A 19,089-nucleotide genomic window follows, 5' to 3' on the forward strand; every position below is an offset into this window, starting at 1 on the left:
GGTCTGTGTGACAAAGCTGGAGAAAACTAGAGCTACTTTCTACACGATAGCCACCTAAATAGCGGGTACATGATGAGTGGTGTCTTCCTGGTACTCCACCGTACCCAACTCATCTGCTTAGGCTGTGTGTTTTCCAGCTATGTCTAAGAACCTGAGACCACACAGTGCTAGCCAAAGCTGATGACTTCCAGAGACTGAGGCTGGAGAGGTGGCTCAGTGGTTAAGAGCACTGGCTGCTCTTCCAGAGGACCTGTGTTCATCTCCCAGCACCCACATGGCAGCTCATAGCTGTCTGCAATTACAGTTTCAGGGGATTCAGCACCCTCACACAGACGCATATGTAGGTAAACACCAATGCAAATGAATCATCAAAAAGATTTCAAGAGACTGGCCAGAAAAGAAGGATATAATAGCAGATATATGTGTCACATACAGATTCATAGTGTACATGTGCTTTGTAGACATCCTCACAGGGCAGCAGGGAAATGCAAAGGTAATTTCCATAACATCTGCTGGATGCCGTACGACATTGAGATTACCCAGGCACCTATTCAAACAAGAGTCAACAGCCTCCCCCATGTTCGGATGCCGGAAACCTGCTGTGTTAGCAATAGCTCCCTCACACCCAGACTAAGTGGGGATATCTTAGCTAGGGTTACTATTCTGGGATGAAACACTATGACCAAGGCAACTTGGGGAGGAAAGGGTTTATTTAAAAGGCTTACACTTCACTTTCACCTCACCATTCATCGAAGGAAGTCAGGGTAGGAACCTGGAGACAGAAACTGATGCAGGGGCCATGGAGGGGTGCTGTTTACTGGCTTGCTCAGCCTTCTTTCTTAAAGAATCCAGGACCACCAGCCCAAGGATGACACCACCTACAGTGAGCTGGTCCTCCCCCCAACAATTGCTAATTGAGAAAATGCTCTCCAGCCAGATTATATGGAGGAATTGACGCTCCTTCCTTTCAGCTTGTGTCAAACTGACATAAAACTAGCCAGAACAAGGGAAGCGTCTAAGAAGGACCCACTGACTGCATACAGACACACACCTGGCCCTAGCAGCTGCAGGAACCTATTTGTTTATGGCCTCTCCTCATTTTCATGGGCCAGCTGTGAGCACTCTGCTGCGGGAGGTATCTACATGCCTGCCAAAGCAGGAGTGCTTACTCCTAGGATCAGCAGAAAGGGCGAGGGTCTCTACAGCTCTCAGAACCCCAGCAGGAAAGCTGGGACCCCCAGTGAGTCTGCCCCAGGACCGAGGCAGGTTAGTACACCCAGGAAACTCAGCTCCAGCTCTCCCTACCCCACCTGAAGGTTGGGGCCCTGGCTAACCAGCTGTCTACTGTCGTTGTTGAGGGACTTCCTCTGCAGCCCCTGCCTATTGACAGTACTGCCTCAAATCAGAAGCCAGAAGATAAAAAGTGTCTCTGTGCCTACAAATATAAGCCTAGTGCCACCCTTATTCCAGTCAAGGGAAACCCTGGGACCCTGAATGCTTGCTTCTCCACCTTCCCCTTTACAGTCTGTGCGGCTGCTCTAGGAAAGAAGGGCACCGAGGGGCTTGGGCATAGGCAAGTGACAAGAGCACAGTCGGTGGTCACAGTTGGCATGCTGGGGCTCTCTTGGACAGACAGCGCATTAACGCTATGAAGATGAGTCCAGTATGCACAAACTATCAGGTCTGAGCTATTGAGCATATCACCGGAGCCCCTTGGGGGCTTGGCAGCCAAGCACAGAAGTTTTGCTAAACAAATTCTCTGCTCTCTCCCCCTGGACTCAGTATATCTGGGGCTCCAGCACACCCTACAGTCTCTACTGGAAGTCTCTACCTACCATGCCACACCTGGTTGTTCTGTGCCTCAGCCTGGCTGCTCTCCCGGGCCTTGGGATGGGGGCCTCCTTGTGCTTGGCACAGCAATTCAAAGCTAAAGGGGACTACATACTTGGTGGGCTATTTCCCCTGGGCTTAACTGAGGAGGACACACTCCACCAGAGAACACAACCCAATAGCATCTTGTGCACCAGGTATGGAGGCTAGTAGCTGAGGTGGGGGTGGGCTTAAGGCTTGGCAGCCATGGGTCTGTGGTACTCCCAAGCTGGGGGTAAGGTGGTGAGCACCTGCAATCCCATGTGGCTTCAGGTTCTCACCCCTTGGTCTGTTTCTGGTCATGGCTATGAAGATGGCTGTGGAGGAGATCAACAATGGATCTGCCTTGCTCCCTGGGTTGCGCCTGGGTTATGACCTATTTGACACATGCTCGGAGCCGGTAGTCACCATGAAGCCCAGTCTCATGTTCATGGCAAAGGTGGGCAGTCACAGCATCGCTGCCTACTGCAACTACACACAGTACCAGCCGCGTGTGCTGGCTGTCATTGGGCCCCACTCGTCAGAGCTTGCCCTGATTACAGGCAAGTTCTTCAGCTTCTTCCTCATGCCACAGGTGAGCCCACACCCTTTGCCTCCCCTCAGCCAACTGTGTCCTTGAGCTCTCACAGCAGGAGGTGCTTCTCCATCACCACAGGTCAGCTACAGCGCCAGCATGGATCGGCTCAGTGACCGGGAAACATTCCCATCCTTCTTCCGCACAGTGCCCAATGACCGTGTGCAGCTGCAGGCTGTTGTGGCTCTGCTGCTGAATTTCAGCTGGAACTGGGTGGCTGCCTTAGGTAGTGATGATGACTATGGTCGGGAAGGCCTGAGCATCTTCTCTAGCCTGGCCAATCCACGAGGTATCTGTATCGCCCACGAGGGCCTGGTGCCACTGCACGCCACCAGTGATCAACAGCTGGGCAAGGTGTTTGATGTACTACAACAAGTGAACCAAAGCAACGTGCAAGTGGTGGTGCTGTTTGCCTCCCCCCGTGCTGTCTACTCCCTTTTTAGCTATGGCATCCGTCAGGGCCTCTCACCCAAGGTATGGGTGGCTAGTGAGTCCTGGCTGACCTCTGACATGGTCACGACACTACCCAATGTTGCCCATGTGGGCACTGTGCTTGGGTTTCTGCAGCGAGGTGCCGAGCTGCCGGAATTCTCCCATTATGTGGAGACCCACCTTGCCCTGGCTGCCGACCCAACATTCTGTGCCTCACTGAATGCTGAACTGGACCTGGAGGAGGGGGTGATGGGACAACGCTGTCCACAGTGTGACCACGTCATGCTGCAGAACTTGACATCTGGACTGCTGCAGAACCTATCAGCAGGGCAGTTGCACCACCAGATTTTTGCAACCTATGCAGCTGTGTACAGTGTGGCCCAGGCTCTTCACAACACCCTACAGTGCAATGCCTCAAGTTGCCCCGCATCAGAGCCTGTTCAACCCTGGCAGGTGAGGGTAGGGTTTTTGCTGGGTCTATGTCTGCTCATTCAGGAATACTGAACCAACAGGCAGAGAGAGCTAAATCCTGTCTTAACTGGAGAGGCTCATGGGTCAGCCTTACCCCCACCCCAACCCACAGCTCCTGGAGAACATGTACAACATGAGTTTCCGTGCTCGGAACCTGACACTGCAGTTTGACGATAAAGGGAACGTAGACATGGAGTATGACCTGAAGATGTGGGTGTGGCAGAGCCCTACACCTGTGCTGCACACTGTGGGAACCTTCAATGGCACCCTTCAGCTGCAGCACTCCGAGATGTACTGGCCAGGGAACCAGGTAAGGACAAGACAGGAGGAAGCCATGGTGGGTAAAGGCTTGGGGTTGTCTGTGCTAGCCAAGGGAGCCTAACCCAAAGCTCCATGTCCAGGTGCCAGTGTCCCAGTGCTCCCGGCAGTGCAAAGAAGGCCAGGTGCGCAGAGTAAAGGGCTTCCATTCCTGCTGCTATGATTGTGAGGACTGCAAAGCAGGCAGCTACCAGAAGCATCCAGGTGAGCCTCCTTCCCTAGACAGTCCGCACAGCTGAGCTGGGGGCAGAGGCCTGGCAAGGGCCTCCCCTCCAGGCTAATGCTGAAGGCAAGCGCCTGTCGGGGGCTGAGCTGGGGAATTCTGTCTCCCATTACCAGACCCTACGTTGCTTTTTTTCTTTCTTTTACTATAGATGACTTCGCCTGTACTCCATGTAATCAGGATGAGTGGTCCCCAGAGAAAAGCACAGGCTGCTTACCTCGTAGGCCTAAATTCCTGGCTTGGGGAGAACCAACTGTGTTGTTACTACTCCTGCTGCTTTGCCTGGTGCTAGGCCTAGCACTCGCCTCCCTGGGGCTCTTCATCCACCACTGGGACAGCCCTCTTGTTCAGGCCTCAGGTGGGTCACGGTTCTGCTTTGGCCTGGTCTGCCTAGGCCTCTTCTGCCTCAGTGTCCTTCTATTCCCAGGACGGCCAAGCCCTGCCAGCTGCCTTGCTCAACAGCCACTGGCTCACCTTCCTCTCACAGGCTGCCTAAGCACACTTTTCCTGCAAGCAGCGGAGATCTTTGTGGAATCTGAGCTGCCACTGAGCTGGGCAAACTGGCTATGCAGCTGCCTTCGGGGACCCTGGGCTTGGCTGGTGGTACTGCTGGCCATTCTTGTGGAGGCAGCACTATGTGCCTGGTACCTGACATCTTTCCCACCAGAGATGGTGACAGACTGGGTGGTGCTGCCCACAGAGGTTCTGGAGCATTGCCGCATGCGTTCCTGGGTCAGCCTAGGCTTGGTACACATCACCAATGCAATGCTGGCCTTCCTCTGCTTCCTGGGCACTTTCTTAGTACAGAGCCAGCCTGGCCGCTACAACCGTGCCCGTGGTCTCACCTTCGCCATGCTAGCTTATTTCATCATCTGGGTCTCTTTTGTGCCCCTCCTGGCCAATGTGCAGGTGACTTATCAGCCAGCTGTGCAGATGGGTGCCATTCTGTTCTGTGCCCTGGGCATCCTGGCCACCTTCCACCTACCCAAATGTTATGTGCTTCTGTGGCTGCCAAAGCTCAACACCCAGGAGTTCTTCCTGGGAGGAGGCCCCAAGGAGGCAGCAGATGGGAGCAACAGTGGGGGTGACAGTTCAGGGGCACAGTGAGTGAACCCTGACCCAGTGACCTCTCCTTTAGTGAGCCCAGCCGACAACCCCCAGATAGTACCTCAACCTGAGACTTGAGCCGCTTAACTACAGACTGACTCCAAGTCATCCACTGACCTTAGTCCCTCAGTGACCCCCCTCAGACCTGCAGTGTGCAAGATGGATCCTATAATCCCACCTGTTCCCCAAAGGCAAGATCATCCTTGATCCTGTTACGCCCTACCTAAGGCCTGCCCAGGTGACTGAGATCCATTATCTTAGAAGCAGCCCACAGAGTGTTCTTTGGGACTCCATAGCCATATCTTGAATTTAAAAATAACCCAAGCAGACCCTGGGAGGCAAGAACATACTGCTTTCTTGAACATGCCCAGCCTAGGGCCCTCAGCACCTTGATCAGGCATCCTGGAAACAGAAGGCTGGGCATATGTAATGTGCTGGAACAAAACAAGAAAGCCAGCAGGCAGAGGGCACTCAAGAGGTAGGCAGACAACATCCAGCCTCCTCTTCCCTTCCTGATCTAGACCTAAGCTGGTAGGAAAGAACCAAGTCACTACTAGCACCTTGGACAGAGCATAAGCAAGGGTCAGGGTCAGCACCATGGCCAGCACCAGCCACCCAGGACCCCTGGAGTCCTCCTGGTACCAAGGACAGAAAAGTTGCCTCCAAGACCCCTGTTACTGGCCAGCACCAGGGACAGAGTCACATGACCAAGTGGGAAGAGACTCCAGGCAGGCTCAGACCTGGGTCAGTTCTGGACTGGCCCCGACACCTGAATACGGAAGCAGCTTAGCTGGAGAAAAGAGAAGCAGGCCACACATTAATCCCATAAAATTAAACGCTTTTTAGTGTTTAAAATAGCATTTACACAGAAGCAGCATTTACACAAAAGCAGCATTTACACGTGAACTACCCAGCTGCTCAGACTTCGACACGGTATCTACAGTGCAGATGTGTGGGGCTACCATGCCAAGATGGCAGTGGCACATGCTGGTGGACAGCCACCAGGGTAGCAATGACAGGACAGGACCCCATCTCTGTAGCTATTGTGTGCGCTATCACCGTGTAAAGGTGCCTGGCCTCCTGTACTAAGCATCCTCCACATACTCCCAGTACAAACTGTTGTCATGGGCTGAGTACCAAGCGGGGGGAAAGGGACATGCACCTGCCCCCGTTGGGTAACCAGCTGCCACCCTCAGAGCAGGCAGGCTAGCAATAAATAAATAAGTTAGACCCCACGTAGGCAGCCAGAGAGGTTTAAAGGCTCTGTCTAACCCCTCAAGAACCCTACCTTGGCCTGACAGATGAGGCCCATGAACTCAGTGAGAGTCAGTCTGGGCCACTGTGCACAGTTCTGGGAGAATTGGGGGGGGGGGGGGGCTGTGCACAGAGCCCAAGAGAGTCTTTCTTATCCTAAATGGAGGTCATTTCCAAAAAAGGAACCAGGAGGTGGTCCCTGAGACTTGTGCTGAGGACCTAAAGACAGACATCTCCTCACAAGACTACTTGAGCTGTACCACACAGCAGGCAGGATGCCAAGTCCATATCCTAGTATGGCTGCTGCTCTCAGCCCTTCCTCTGCAGCCTGCTCCCTCTGCCCTGGCCCAGACCCCGCAGCTGATCTATCCTTGCTGGCCACCACTAAGGCAAGTCCACAGAGATCCTGGCACAGCAGGACCACAGACTCTTGCCACAGGCAGCACTGAAAACTCTGGTTGATGGTCACATAATGTCCACAAAGAACTCACAGGGGTTTCCCATGGCCTTTTGGAAGGACTGGCGGCTACCTGTAAGTTCTGGAGGAACAGCAGCCAGCTCCCGGACAGGTGGCCCTCCAGGTGGCCCGCCCACTACTGCATAGGCCTTTGTCAGGGGGTGAAGTGGGGGGAGCCCTGGGGCAACAGCTGAGGCCTGACTTCTAGGGCTACTGCCACGGCTAAGCTGGCTGACAGGACGCTCCCACCAGCCAGTGCTACCAGACCCACTTGGTGCTGTGTGATCTGATTCGCTGCCGCTGCCCCCAGCTCCGGCTGCCCGGCGCTCCTCTCGGCCTGGGGTCCGATGGCTGCTCCTTGTGGACCCACTGCTCTTGCTTCCTGGGAGAAGGGAAGGGACCACAGAGTCAGCACCAGGCCTGGCCATTTCCAGGACCACCAGCTGCTCCCAGACAGCCAGGGCAGAACCTGGTAAGCCTGGGGTAGTAGGGGAATGGCAGCCATGCAGATACCAGGAGCAGATGAGAGGCAAGGAGCTAGGGGCAGTTGCAGACAGGAGGGATAATGAGGGCCAGCTTGGCACCCCAAACCTAACCCCAATGCTTGAACCAAGGTTGATTTTGATGTTACAACTGAGAAACTGAGACACCACTGAAGGCCCTGTGTGCCCAGCGTTCCCATTAGCCATCCTGGGATCACCACCCGAAGACCCACTGACCACCCAACCCCAGGGCCCTGGTCAGCTAATTTTCTTAGCTTCTGTCCTGAAAGTGGTGGGAACCTGAGAACACGTGCTGGCTGGGGACATGCTGAGAGGGACACAGGGGGACCTGGCTTACCGGCCCGAGGGTCCACTCTGCTAGTCCTTCAGTCTAAGGCTTGCTCAGCACAAAGCAAGGGATAGCACAAGTCACACACCAGTCCAGTGCTCACCAATGGTCAACTAGGACTATTGTGGGCCAAGCTGAGCTTGGGTGCATGCAAGGGCCTATCCAGGGTCAGTAGTCACTCAACAGCTTCCCCTAGGGCATTGCCACCCTCCGGCCCAACCTCTCCTTTCTCCCATCCTATGTTCTCAAAGATGACTGTCTTAAGTTTTTTTCCAGACCCTGTAGAATGGCTGCTGTGCCCCCACTCTGCCTAAGGCTCTACTTCAGTGCACCTCCTCCTCAGGGACACCCACCCTCCCTAAGATGATAAACTCTCATGGCACTCTGCTGGGCTACAGGTACCACAACTGATAAAGCCCATGCCTTCCTTAGCTTGGGGCCTAAAGAGTAAGAGTAACCCTACTCGATGCCCTTGGCTACTCTCGCCCTCATTCTTGCCACATCATCTCCTGGCCTCTTGCCTCTGCCACCTGGAATACCAGGCCTGTTCCCACCAGGCAGTCTTCCTAGTCCCAAAGGCCTCTACCCACAGAACCAAAGTGAGTCCCCACACCAGCCCCCTCGCTGCCCCACACTGACTCCTGAAATGGGACCCACCAGGACCCAAACACACAGCAAGAGCACAGAGGACAGCAGCAAGGCCAGGCAGAGCCAGGGAGTGGGAGTGGAGGAGGGGCTGGCATGACTCTCACCTTCACTCTGCTGACTCCCGGCACTGCCACTGCCGTAGCTGAAGCCAGGGTCCTGGTAAGCAGGCGGGAAGCAGGGCGGGGGCCCTGGGTACTGGTAGGGGTAGCCTTGACCCAAAGGCCAGGGCACAGATGGGTGGGGCAGTGGGGCCAGTGTGTCCTGATCTGAGGCTCCACTGGAGCCACTGTTGAGGTTCAGGGATGCAAGGTCTGGCAGGAAGGGAGGGATGGGTAAGCGAGGGCAAATGGATGAGCCCCACAAAAAACCCCACCCAGTGACCCCCCTACTTACTACTGCACAGGTCCCCAAAGACATAGTAGCATTGCTCAGAGAAGGTGATCTTGTTGACCGTGTGCCGCAAGAAGCCGTGCTTCAGCATGCTGCTGGCATACTTCCTCGCCTCCCTGCGTTCTTTGAAGCCCTCCACGTGTGTGTACAGCCAGTCCACCACGTCCGCCCCTGGCCACAGGCCCATGAAAGTCAGGGTAGCTGAGTCCTGGGAAGCCTCACCAGAAAGAACAGACTGGGCCCTTCCCATACAGCCAGGGACTCACCAATGACAGCATTGGCAATAGTGATCTTAAGCCACATACGGTCCCGGATCTCCAGCCCTGAGTCCGGCAGCTGCATGACCCGGACAATGGCACTCATGTCGCTCTTCACAGTCAGTGGAGCTTCCTCCAGCTCTGCAAGGCACCGTTCTCTGAGCCCAGGCAGGCAACCAGCACGCAGGGGCTGAGCTCCGTGAGGTTGGGAGCAGGGGACAGGATCAAACATTTATCTCCCACTCTTAAGTGGTATCTCATCAAGATGTGAGCTGAAACTGGGATATTCTCCCAGTCCCACAGTCCAAGACTTCTGGGCAAGCCAGTCCCTTTCCCTCCCCCAGGGACACCTTCCTGGGGAGCTCAAGCTGTTAGTTATGTTAGGCAGCAGGAAAGCAAGGCGGAGGCTACCATGTGTCCTCCCAATCCGCAACACAGGCCTGGCGGATCCTTCAGTGCATCCAGATGGCCAGTATGGCTGGGCTATGAGATATGTACACGTATCCTGGTGTACACATTTGTGAAGGTGTTGGGGGCAGACACATTATATACAATGGGCCCCAGGAAGAGCTCTGGTGAACCCTTGTCCTTCAGCCTCAGTTTCCTGCCGGGGCTCGTGTAAGCTGCCACTTACGTGGGGCGCCAGGCACTGAGCTGGTTAGTGAGGAAGAGCTGGTGCGAGTGATGGCACTGGAGCAGGGACTCGTACCATAGCGGGGCAGAGCACCCGTCAGCGCTGCTGTGTGGGACAGCCAGGCGGCCGGGTCGATAGGTCGCACTGGGTCAGCTGCACAGTTACCGCACGGCAACAGATGACAGATGATAGAGGCAGAGAAGAAAGACCCTTCAGACTGGGCCTAGGAACCCCACCCTACCCCACCCCTCCACGGGGTCACTAACCCCTTGGGATGGTGAAGTAGCTCCGAGGGGTTGGGTCCCAGCACTTGGCCACCGTGAGGCTGATGGGCCTGTATGTAAAGTTCGGCAGATCACATGGGTGAGACCCACACAACCCCTCCCATCCCATGCCCTTCCCATCCCCACACGGATCCCCCCTCACCCCGTCTGGGATACGATCTCCCGAAGTACCCGCACAGCATCATCGTTGCTCATGTTCTCAAAGTTGACATCATTTACCTGCGGGGTTTGTGGGGTCAGGGAGTGGTGGTGGGAGGGGGTGCATCTTACCCCCACAGTCCCCACATGGCTCCCACCTGCAGTAGCATGTCGCCTGGCTCAATGCGGCCATCAGCAGCCACAGCCCCGCCCTTCATGATGGATCCAATGTAGATGCCGCCATCACCCCGGTCGTTGCTCTGGCCCACGATGCTGATGCCCAGGAAGTGGTGCCTCTCTGCAGGAGGGGCCGTGAGCAGGCCCCAAAGGCTCCTAGGCTTGCACCCACCCCCACCAAGCACCCACCAGCCCAGAAGGCCTCACCCATGTTGAGAGTGACGGTGATGATGTTCAGGGACATGGTGGAGTCGGTGATGCTGCTGAAGGAAGATGCCTGTGGAGGGACCCAATGAGGGGCTGTGTGCACACCATCGGAGCAGACACCCCACCCACCTGCTGCCTACCCGGTCTGTCTGCCTCAAGCGCTGCTTCCGCCGCCGACATTTGTGCTTGCGAATTAGCCGAGAGGAGGTGCTCTGCTCTGTAGAGCTACTCAGCCTGGAGCAGGAGACCAGAGGCGGGAACGAGAACCAGAAGTCAGATAAGCACGAGGCACAAATACGTACAGCCAGCCAGCACTCACAGGCATGAATCTCTCCAGCACACACAGACATATGCACATGCCACCTACCGGCTTGTGTTGTCCTCTTCATCTGAGTCAATAAAGCTGCTAGATTCAAGCTCACTGCTCAGTACGGTGGATGCACTATCTGGAGGCAGTCCCAGATCCCGTCGCCGGTCCCCCCTCGGGTGCCCATTGGTCCGGGCAGCTGTAGGGACAGTGGGGTGGGAGCTGATTGTGGGACTTCAGTCAGCAGTCACAGAATGAGGATGGCCTGTGCATTTCAAGCTTAATGCAGGGACTCTGAGGCCACAGAGGGTAGAAATACCAAGTTGGGATCTCTACCAAGCGATACCAAAGGAAGTTTGGGGTCCAGATCTGGGCAGGCACAGCCACAGTACCCTCATCACGGTTTCGACGTCGGGCGCGCTCCCGCCGATGACTGACCATAGACTCTGTGCCTGTCTCGTTGTCCATCCCATCACGGCTACTGGCAACATTTGGACTGCATAGATGAGAAGCAGGTAGAATTGGGCAGACCAAGTTGCTGGCAGCCAGTATCTCAAATGTTTCCTAGTCCCCAACCCACCACATAGGACCCCAATTCTAGAAGGTCCCTCCATCCAGCTGGAGTCCCCTCCTCTGTTCTCAGCTTCACCCTTCCCAGGTGGGTCTTGGGTAGCAAGTACCCAGCAGTGGCAGGTTTCCGCCCTACTAGGGGCCTTACTGGAAGGAGGGGGGCCTGGAGTCCCCAATGCCGCCTGTCCTCTCAAGGGGTGGGGGCAGGTCCGTGTGGCTGTCAGTGCCCTGGGACCCTGCATCCGAGTGAGCGCCCTCAGCCAGGACCAGCTGTGGAGGGAGAGTGAGGCCTTGGATACTCATCTGCTTCACGACCACCCCCACAGATACCCAGGGCAGATGACAGCCACCACCCTACCTTTGTCCAGTTACCCGCATCATTCTTGTGGGGCCACCCCTAGACTCACCCAGGAAACCACCCGGCCATTGAAGCAGGGCAACTTGGCATTGTCATCGAAGATCTCCTCCTTCACCACCCTATAAGCAAACAAGACCCTGAGGTTACCTCACCTCAGACCACCAAGAACACTATGACATCTCCTACCCTTGGGCCCGGCAATGGGGTACCTGCCAGGCCACAGATGTTATAACTGAGGGTTTACATAATGCATTCTCCTCTTAGCAACTCTGTTGCTCTCCATTGGCCGCAGGCCGTGGAACCTCAGCACTGGGGTAGACAGATGTAGAGGGGTCACGGAAGGGCAGGCTAGGACTCCTGCTCACTTGCAGATCAGCCTCTAGCCCTAGACAAGGTTAAGGGTTCCTGGGAAAGACCCTAATTCTTCGGCTTCCTTGGCCCGAGGATTTCCCTCAGACCTGTCTCTAGTTATAGATTCCTGGCATGGGGACCCAACAGTTGCCTCACCACAACATATAACACTTGAGGCTCCTTTGGGGCCTCTTCTCAGCCTCCTTATTTTAGGGAGTAGCCCTACCCATCCAGGTGCCTGGGACAGCCTATGGTCCACTAGCTTCTGTGATCATCAGCCCAGCACACACCCTCCGCCCACCTCTCTGGAGCAGTCATAAGCTCTAGTCAGTAGGATGTGCATCTCATGGGACCCCGAAGTTCCTTCCACATCCCCCAGCCAAGAGCAGGGCCTCAACCACAGCAAGGCACAAAGACTCCCTTGTACAGACGTGAGAGAGCCCAAGGATATCAGCTCCTGCTGCCCTCAAAGTTGTCTCCCAAACAGAAAGAGTGTGCCCCACGCACAGCATCAGTCCCAACTCTCAGAGGAGAAGGTTGGTTTCTATCTGGGGAAGGGCATTCAGGGACAGAGCTAACCAGTCCATGGCTGTATCTGACCACACCCATCCCTGCTTGTCTTAATGCTGGACTAAAAAAGAGCCAGCCTCACCTAAGCAGGACACAAAGGGTCAGGGAATGAGGACTAGGAAGGAAGCCAGAAAGCCTGGGGTCAGTGTTCAAAAGGCATGATCAGCAGCCGGACAGGTCAGAAGGGGCAGCTGTGAAGGAACAGGCCTCCACCTACGTCCTCAGGCCCTAGATTTCCAGCCCCTCACCCTCATCCCAGTGCTCAGCTCCACCCAGCACAGTGGGATTTTCCACACCCAAAACTTGAGTTCAATGGAGTTGGGAAACCAGACTGGTCCTGAAAGTGCACCTGGCAGGAAACAGGCTTGTGGCTTAATGGGCCCAATGCCAGGGGCAGGGCCACCTCTGCCTACTACTCTAGGTCCCCTGGTCAGCAGTAGGTTGTAGGAAGCCCTAGCAGATCAACTTCCCATCCTCTCCAGGGGACACTTGCTGGGTAGAGACCTAGGGCTGCGGGGATGGCAGAGGCAGGGCAGCCTGAAAGTGAAAGTGAATTCCGACCACTTTTCTAGTCTCCACTACTTCCCTGTGACTAACAATGCAGAACTCAACAGCAGATACAATTGCTCCTCAGAACCCCTAATGTCTGCTGCCACCAATCACAAGTCACAGCTCTGGGGCTGGCTCCACTTACAAGCCTGAGCCAAGGCAGCCACAAGAGAGGCTGTCATCACAGGAAGACCTGGGCTGCCCAGGGTGGGGTGAAGTTTCTCTTGAGGATGGCAGGGCTCTGCCTGTGGTAGCTGATGGACCAGGGTCTGCAGAAAGCCTGCTATCTCTGAGTAACATGACAGCAAGAGACACCCAGACAGGAATCCTTACCTTAGCCCCCAACCTCAGCCCCAGTGGACCCATCAACAGCCTTCCTTTCCCCTGCCACACCCAAGTTTTAACCCTCTCTGACTCACACATGAAGAGACATATGAGCAACTTCTACCACCACAGTAGGGCCTACCTGGATCCCCAGCAGACACTGTGTCCCATCCTGAGCAGCTAGAGCCTAGTCAGCCAGACCCTTAAGGCGACATGGCCAGCTTGAAGTCTTTGTGCCTTCCAATTCCCACCAAGACACTCTTCTCCTTACCTTCCCAGCCTGAGCAACCCAAGTCCTGCTTTCTGCCTAGTGGTCAGGGCAAGAAGAAATGAGAGGCTGGCACTTGCCCCAGATCCCACAGATAACCCTGGTCCTTCCCCACTCTGGGCGAGGCAAGGGGTAAACATCAAAATGCCCATGGTAGAGACAGGCACCACAGGTATGTGATGCTGCCCACACTACAGAATAGCTGCCTGGGCACTCTATAACAAGAACATACGAGGCACAGTCAAACCTCTGTACCATCCTGAGCCTTGAGTGCCTAACCTCTCGGGAGGAAAACTGACCTCGGTGTGTCTCCACTGACTCTCTGTACTCAGGACATTCCTGCAGGCATTTTGCCATAACCTCAGAATTCCTAGACAGATCCTTACGGTCACTGGGCTCTGCCTGTCACCCCCAGAGACCTACCCCAAGGAGGAATCTGCTCTAAGGTAGGATCTTTGGTGCCCAGCACAGCTTGGCCAAAAAGGACCTACGGTTCCTGGAGGTCACAATAACACATAGATAAACTCTAGTGACACAGCCCTGAGATAGCCTCTTTCCAGTTCCCATACACACAGCCAGCCAACACTGGCAGAGCAGGCAGGCATAGGCCATGGTGATACCTTGAACTTCAGGGGTTGTATGCATGTCACTGGGAACGAGGATCCAACTCCTGCCAAGTATTGGTGTGGACTGGGCTCATGGCCTAAGGAGTCTTACTACCCATGGCCTTGAACTGACCATCGCTGGCCGCTCTGCTAATAACCCATCCCATGAACACTGAGCCCCAGAACATGGAGCCCCTCCCACAGGTCAGGGAATGCATTACCATTACCTAGATTCTCACAAACAAACACTAGAGAAGACATAGAACACAGAGAGTCTAAATCGCTAACCCCAGGCAGCCCTACCAGGCACAGGGAGCCCTCACAACATCTGCAAACAGGCAGCGGATCCTAGAGCCCATGGGCTCCCAGCCCTTACCCTTGCCTGCCTCTCCCCAGCTCAGGTACCTCTAACTCAGAGATCGAAATGCTGGGGCCACTGTCAGGCAGATGAGCTCACTATCATACCAGGCAAGCTGGCAACAGCAATACATTCCTAGGAGCAGGGACCAAGAGCCAAATGAACTCACTCCGCTGCCATAGACCAGACCCTCCATTGTCACCAGATCAAGCACCAGACACTTGCACAGGACCCACCAGAAGCTTAGAAGTCCGGCTACTAAACCTTGGTGGTTCAGAGTCAGAACAACCACAAGCTGCCCAAGTAGGCATGAAACAAAGACCTTTACCTTATGGGCTAGAGATACCTGTTGGGAATTGAACCCTGCCAGGGCAGACTCTCTTTGGTTTGGAAGGGGGGCAGACAACCTAGACTCACGAGGACACTCCTCACAGACTCTATTCTGAGGCCACCTGCCCAGCTCAGCCACCCCTGCTGAGCTTCCCTCTCCCAACATTAAGCTACTTTATCCCAGTATCCTTGGAGTTCTGTAAGTAGCACTCAGGCAGGGAAATGAGGAATGCAGTTGTGCATGGGGAGGGGCTGCCTTTCCAGGCTCCCAAGGCCACTGTGTCGCCAGAGTTCCAGGTCACAGTCAGGATCAGGATGAGGCCTATGGATGAGTTGTTTGTGTCTTTGTGTCCTCCTAGCCCAGACTCTTCCTCTTAGCAGCTCTGCCTCCTAGTCCTTCTACACATCCAGGACACCCAACTTGTACCTCTGAGCTCTCTGCTAGCTGGCTCTGTACCACATGCCCCAGCCACTCCCAATGCACCCAAAGGAACTCCTGCTTCAGTCCACAGACCTGCAGCCCCACCTCCTCCACAGTGAGGGCACCCGCAGGTCCTCCTGCACATGAACAAGCTCAGTCGGGACCCGTGTGAGCTGATGCTGGGTTACTACACTTAGCACACCCTACCCAACATGGATATCAGAGCAGAGGAATGGGTACCCTCAAGAGACACCCAGAACATACAGCAGAAAACAACCCAGGTCTGGGTCTGTCTGCTCCTACCACTCATACCCCAGGAGCAGACAGAACATTTGTGACTTTGGTGATAAATTTAATCCGGAGATGCCCTGTCCCTATGGGCAGAGACCACAGAGGTGGCCCAGCCAGGAGAGCTGGGGAGGCCCAATCTCCAGAGCACAACCCTCCAGCCTCCAGGCAGATGGGGAGCACCAGCCTTCAAGTTGTGGGGGACACGTTCCCCTCTGCTTTTTTTCTAGGTGGTTGGGGCACAGGGAATGGGTATGCAAGAGACTTCAGTTGTCCAAACCAGCTTCAGCCCTGCCTAGATGCACAGGGTCAGAGAGAGGTCCCTGCCCAGGGACCCTGCAACCACGGAACCCAGGAAACAGTCTCAATGTCAAAGCCCTAAGATGCAGCCACACAAGGGCACCAAGCACACCTGCTCCACCCACAGGGCCTGAGCATGCATGTCCCTGCCTCGAGCCCTGCCAAGCCACGGACTCAGGTTTCTGTGGTTGTGCCCTGTCAGACCTCTGTTAAACTGCCAGTCCCTGGCTCACTGTCCAGAGGCCCAGCTCAGCTCAAGTAGGAAGTCCCTTTCCTGAGACAGCCGCCACATCAGTGCAGCTAGGAAACACACTCACTACCTTAGAAGCCGGCTCGAGTCAGAAAATACTCCCAGGAATGCAAATGCTGTGTGTGGTTCAGAAAGGACAGAGGCACAGGAGCTTGGAACTGAAGGGGCAGGCTACTGTGACCCTTGACCTCTGCCTTGACACGGGGACTTTAGAGGGGCTACAAGGAGTCTGTCTTCAGGCTTCAGAAACTTTTCTAAGCTCTAAAAAACAGATGGGTGCCTATGACTCACCCATTCCAAACTACTCTATTTCAACTGGAGGATCCACTGGGAGCCACAAACCTCCAACCCTTCCCCTCGATTCCAGCCCCCATAAACTGCACACCCTCCTGGGCAGCCATGAGCACTGGGTCTCCACCCACAGAGGAGGGAATGCAACAGGCTCTGTGCTTGACCGGAGAGAAGGGGGACGGGTGGCTTTGAGGGTGGCCTTCAGCACCCAACCTGGACCAGCTGGGCACAGGGGCATCACTGGATGACGGTCAGGAAGCCTGGGCCCTCGCCTGTCCACCAAACAGCACTCTGTGGCCTACCTAGAGGGTAGTCAAGGACTCGGATCCCCAGCTCGCCACGGACAGGTGAGTACACACACCAAGGGTCACCAAGGCGCAGAGACTCTACCTACACCTGCTGTCGAAGCGCGGCAGGGTGACGGTCGCCGGGGGCGCTCTCTGACGTCCCCAGACCCGTGAGCCCTGTCCGCGCAGACAGGTGCCAGCCCGTGCCCGCGGCGGGGGGGCCCGGGCAGTCACCGCACACGCGCGGGAAAGGGCCAGCACTCCCGCCCAGGCCGCGCGGCCCACTGACCCGAAGTCCTGGTCCATAGACTTGAAGAAGAATTTGTAGGCGTGCACCGGCCGGTTGCTGAGCACGTTCTTGAAGTCCGCCAGCGTGACGCGCTCCGGAGCCACGGGCAGCTTGACCAGGTACGGCGTCTCTTCCTCGTCCATGTGGTAGATGATCTTGGTCTCCGCCATGGCGCGGCAGCGGCGACGCGGAACCCGCGCAGCGTCAGGGCCCGGCTCACCTCTCGGACGCGGGGCGCCCTCCCAAACCGCCGGCCCGCGCCCCGCCCGGCCGCCCCGCGGCTCCTGTGCGCGCCCGCCCCGCCCGGTCCCGGCTCGCACCCGTTCCCCGCCTGTTGTCCCGCGGCCCGCGGCCGCCCATCCGCTGCCAGCCCCGGAGCGGGCGCGAGGAAAAGCAGCTCCGAGGGTTACTGCCGCCCACCGCCCCCTCGGGCTGCTCCAAGAACCGCCTGGTGGGGTTGAGCCCGCGGCCACCGGAGGGCGCGCCAGAGCCGGTGACGTCACTGGACGCCCGCAGCGCGAGCGGGGCGGGGCTACGCACGCGCAGGGCGGGTTCGGGGCGGGGCGGGGCTGCGGCTGGCTCACGGGCGGGGTAACCGGGACGGCACCCGGCGGGTTCTGGAAGCCTAGCTGGTTTGCAGTACGACAGGGCAGAACTCTGAGTTCTCCTCTCGCCAGGAGCCGAAAGCCCTACCCTGCGCTCGCAACAGATTCCCAATAGGCAGGAATGCGTGCGGCGTCTGGGTCTGGGATGTGTGTGCAAATGGGCACACTCAGCCCCAGGAAGGCACAGGAACCCTGAAGAGGTTGCACCCTTTGAGCCAATAAGATCTGCCAGGGAGCAGAGGAGAGTCGTCCTGCTGGGGTGGTCTGGTTCTCCCGACCCAATCCCAGTGCCCGGAATCCGGAGGCGCTGGCCACTCTGGAGACTTCCTGTCGCTCCACAAGAAACTGAAGATACCTGTGTCTAGCCCTAGACAGCGAGAACCTTACTGCGCCCCGTGTTAATGCCGAACTCAGTTCTTCTGCCTATTGCCTTATTGGATTTCCCAAGAAACTTAAATGAGTAAATACTAGTGGGGACACAGATGTGTGCACAGAGATGTCCAGGCGAGGCCCAGGCTGCGACTGAAGCCAAAGGGATTTTTGCCTTGGACATTGTAGAAAAAAAAAAAGGTGTCCTCCCCAGGCCCAGGAAGACGGCGATGCCCCTCTCATCCTGTAGAGTTGAGCCACTTACTGCCTTGCTAGCCTGAAGCTACTTTAGGCCTACTCCAAGATGGCCTAAATTCCTTCGCTAGCCAGTAATAAGAGTAGAATAATGCATAGGATACTGGTCAGTGATGGAGACAAGGGGTGCCTATTGTAACCTGGGACCATTTACAGACACAAGGAAAGACTCCGCCGCTGGGATGCATACTAAAGGCCTCTGAAGTCAGCCTAGGCAGAGTCCTTGGGAGTAATCCCTTACTCCACAGGGGCCTGCTACCCTGGGAACCCTTTTCCCAGCAGCTGGTCCTCTTCTTTTTTTTTTAAATACTTATTTATTTATTATGTATACAATATTCTGTCTGTGTATATGCTTGCAGGCCAGAAAAGGGCACCAGATCTCAATACAGATGGTTGTGAGCCACCATGTGGTTGCTGGGAATTGAACTCAGGACCTTTGGAAGAGCAGGCAATGCTCTTAACCACTGAGCCATCTCTCCAGCCCCTGGTCCTCTTCTTTGAATCTCTACAGAAGTAACCTGAAGGAGCCAGGCAAGATGGCTTCAGCGGGTCTGCTCAAGGGAGAAGGAAGACAGTTCTATTCTAGGGTGCACCTCAGGCTAGACACACGATACTGCCAATCTATTTATTGGTCAGTAGCACTCATAATCAAGGGTCCCCACTGCCCAGCTGCTCTTGTTCCCACCTGACACCCCAAATTATAGGAGGAACTAGAAGCCAGAGGCCTGGTAGGAGTCATGGTACTGATGTTGATGCTGATAGGGGCAGGTTGGGTCACTGTGGAAGAGGTGGGTGTGAGGCCAGAACCTGTGCCATTATAGGAGGGGTCTTCTCTAGTGGCGGTGTGACCACTGATGGGACCAGAGGCCACTA

General features: G+C 55.9%; 2 protein-coding genes across 5 annotated transcripts; one reads left to right on the forward strand and one right to left on the reverse strand.

Moving 5' to 3' along the window:
• Nucleotides 1-1,603: 1,603 nt before the first annotated feature.
• Nucleotides 1,604-4,994, forward strand: LOC121448307 (taste receptor type 1 member 3-like). Its single transcript, XM_041652205.1, has 6 exons — nucleotides 1,604-2,027; nucleotides 2,143-2,443; nucleotides 2,525-3,328; nucleotides 3,459-3,656; nucleotides 3,748-3,868; nucleotides 4,039-4,994. Exons 1-6 carry the CDS (start codon nucleotides 1,837-1,839, stop codon nucleotides 4,992-4,994), a joined length of 2,571 nt encoding a protein of 856 aa, XP_041508139.1. The 5' UTR covers nucleotides 1,604-1,836.
• An 821-nt stretch (nucleotides 4,995-5,815) lies between these two features.
• LOC121448306 (segment polarity protein dishevelled homolog DVL-1) lies at nucleotides 5,816-17,457 on the reverse strand. 4 transcript variants are annotated; one of them, XM_041652204.1, is made up of 16 exons: nucleotides 16,988-17,457; nucleotides 11,556-11,625; nucleotides 11,297-11,418; nucleotides 10,971-11,074; nucleotides 10,639-10,777; nucleotides 10,412-10,505; nucleotides 10,272-10,341; nucleotides 10,046-10,185; nucleotides 9,892-9,968; nucleotides 9,732-9,799; nucleotides 9,466-9,618; nucleotides 8,841-8,972; nucleotides 8,578-8,745; nucleotides 8,289-8,495; nucleotides 7,546-7,584; nucleotides 6,950-7,087 (listed from the first exon to the last, which is right to left on the reverse strand). In XM_041652204.1, exons 1-15 carry the CDS (start codon nucleotides 17,155-17,157, stop codon nucleotides 7,574-7,576), a joined length of 1,725 nt encoding a protein of 574 aa, XP_041508138.1. In that variant the 5' UTR covers nucleotides 17,158-17,457; the 3' UTR covers nucleotides 6,950-7,087; nucleotides 7,546-7,573. The 4 variants fall into 4 exon arrangements, with proteins under 4 accessions (XP_041508135.1, XP_041508134.1, XP_041508136.1 ...); XM_041652201.1 differs by lacking the exon at nucleotides 7,546-7,584 and having other exon boundaries at nucleotides 5,816-7,087; nucleotides 9,541-9,618; XM_041652200.1 differs by lacking the exon at nucleotides 7,546-7,584 and having other exon boundaries at nucleotides 5,816-7,087.
• Nucleotides 17,458-19,089: the final 1,632 nt, after the last annotated feature.

Source organism: Microtus oregoni, unplaced genomic scaffold (genome assembly GCF_018167655.1).
Source record: "Microtus oregoni isolate MIOR12 unplaced genomic scaffold, Mior012 000005F_ref0000423, whole genome shotgun sequence".
Classification (NCBI taxonomy): Eukaryota; Metazoa; Chordata; class Mammalia; order Rodentia; family Cricetidae; genus Microtus; species Microtus oregoni.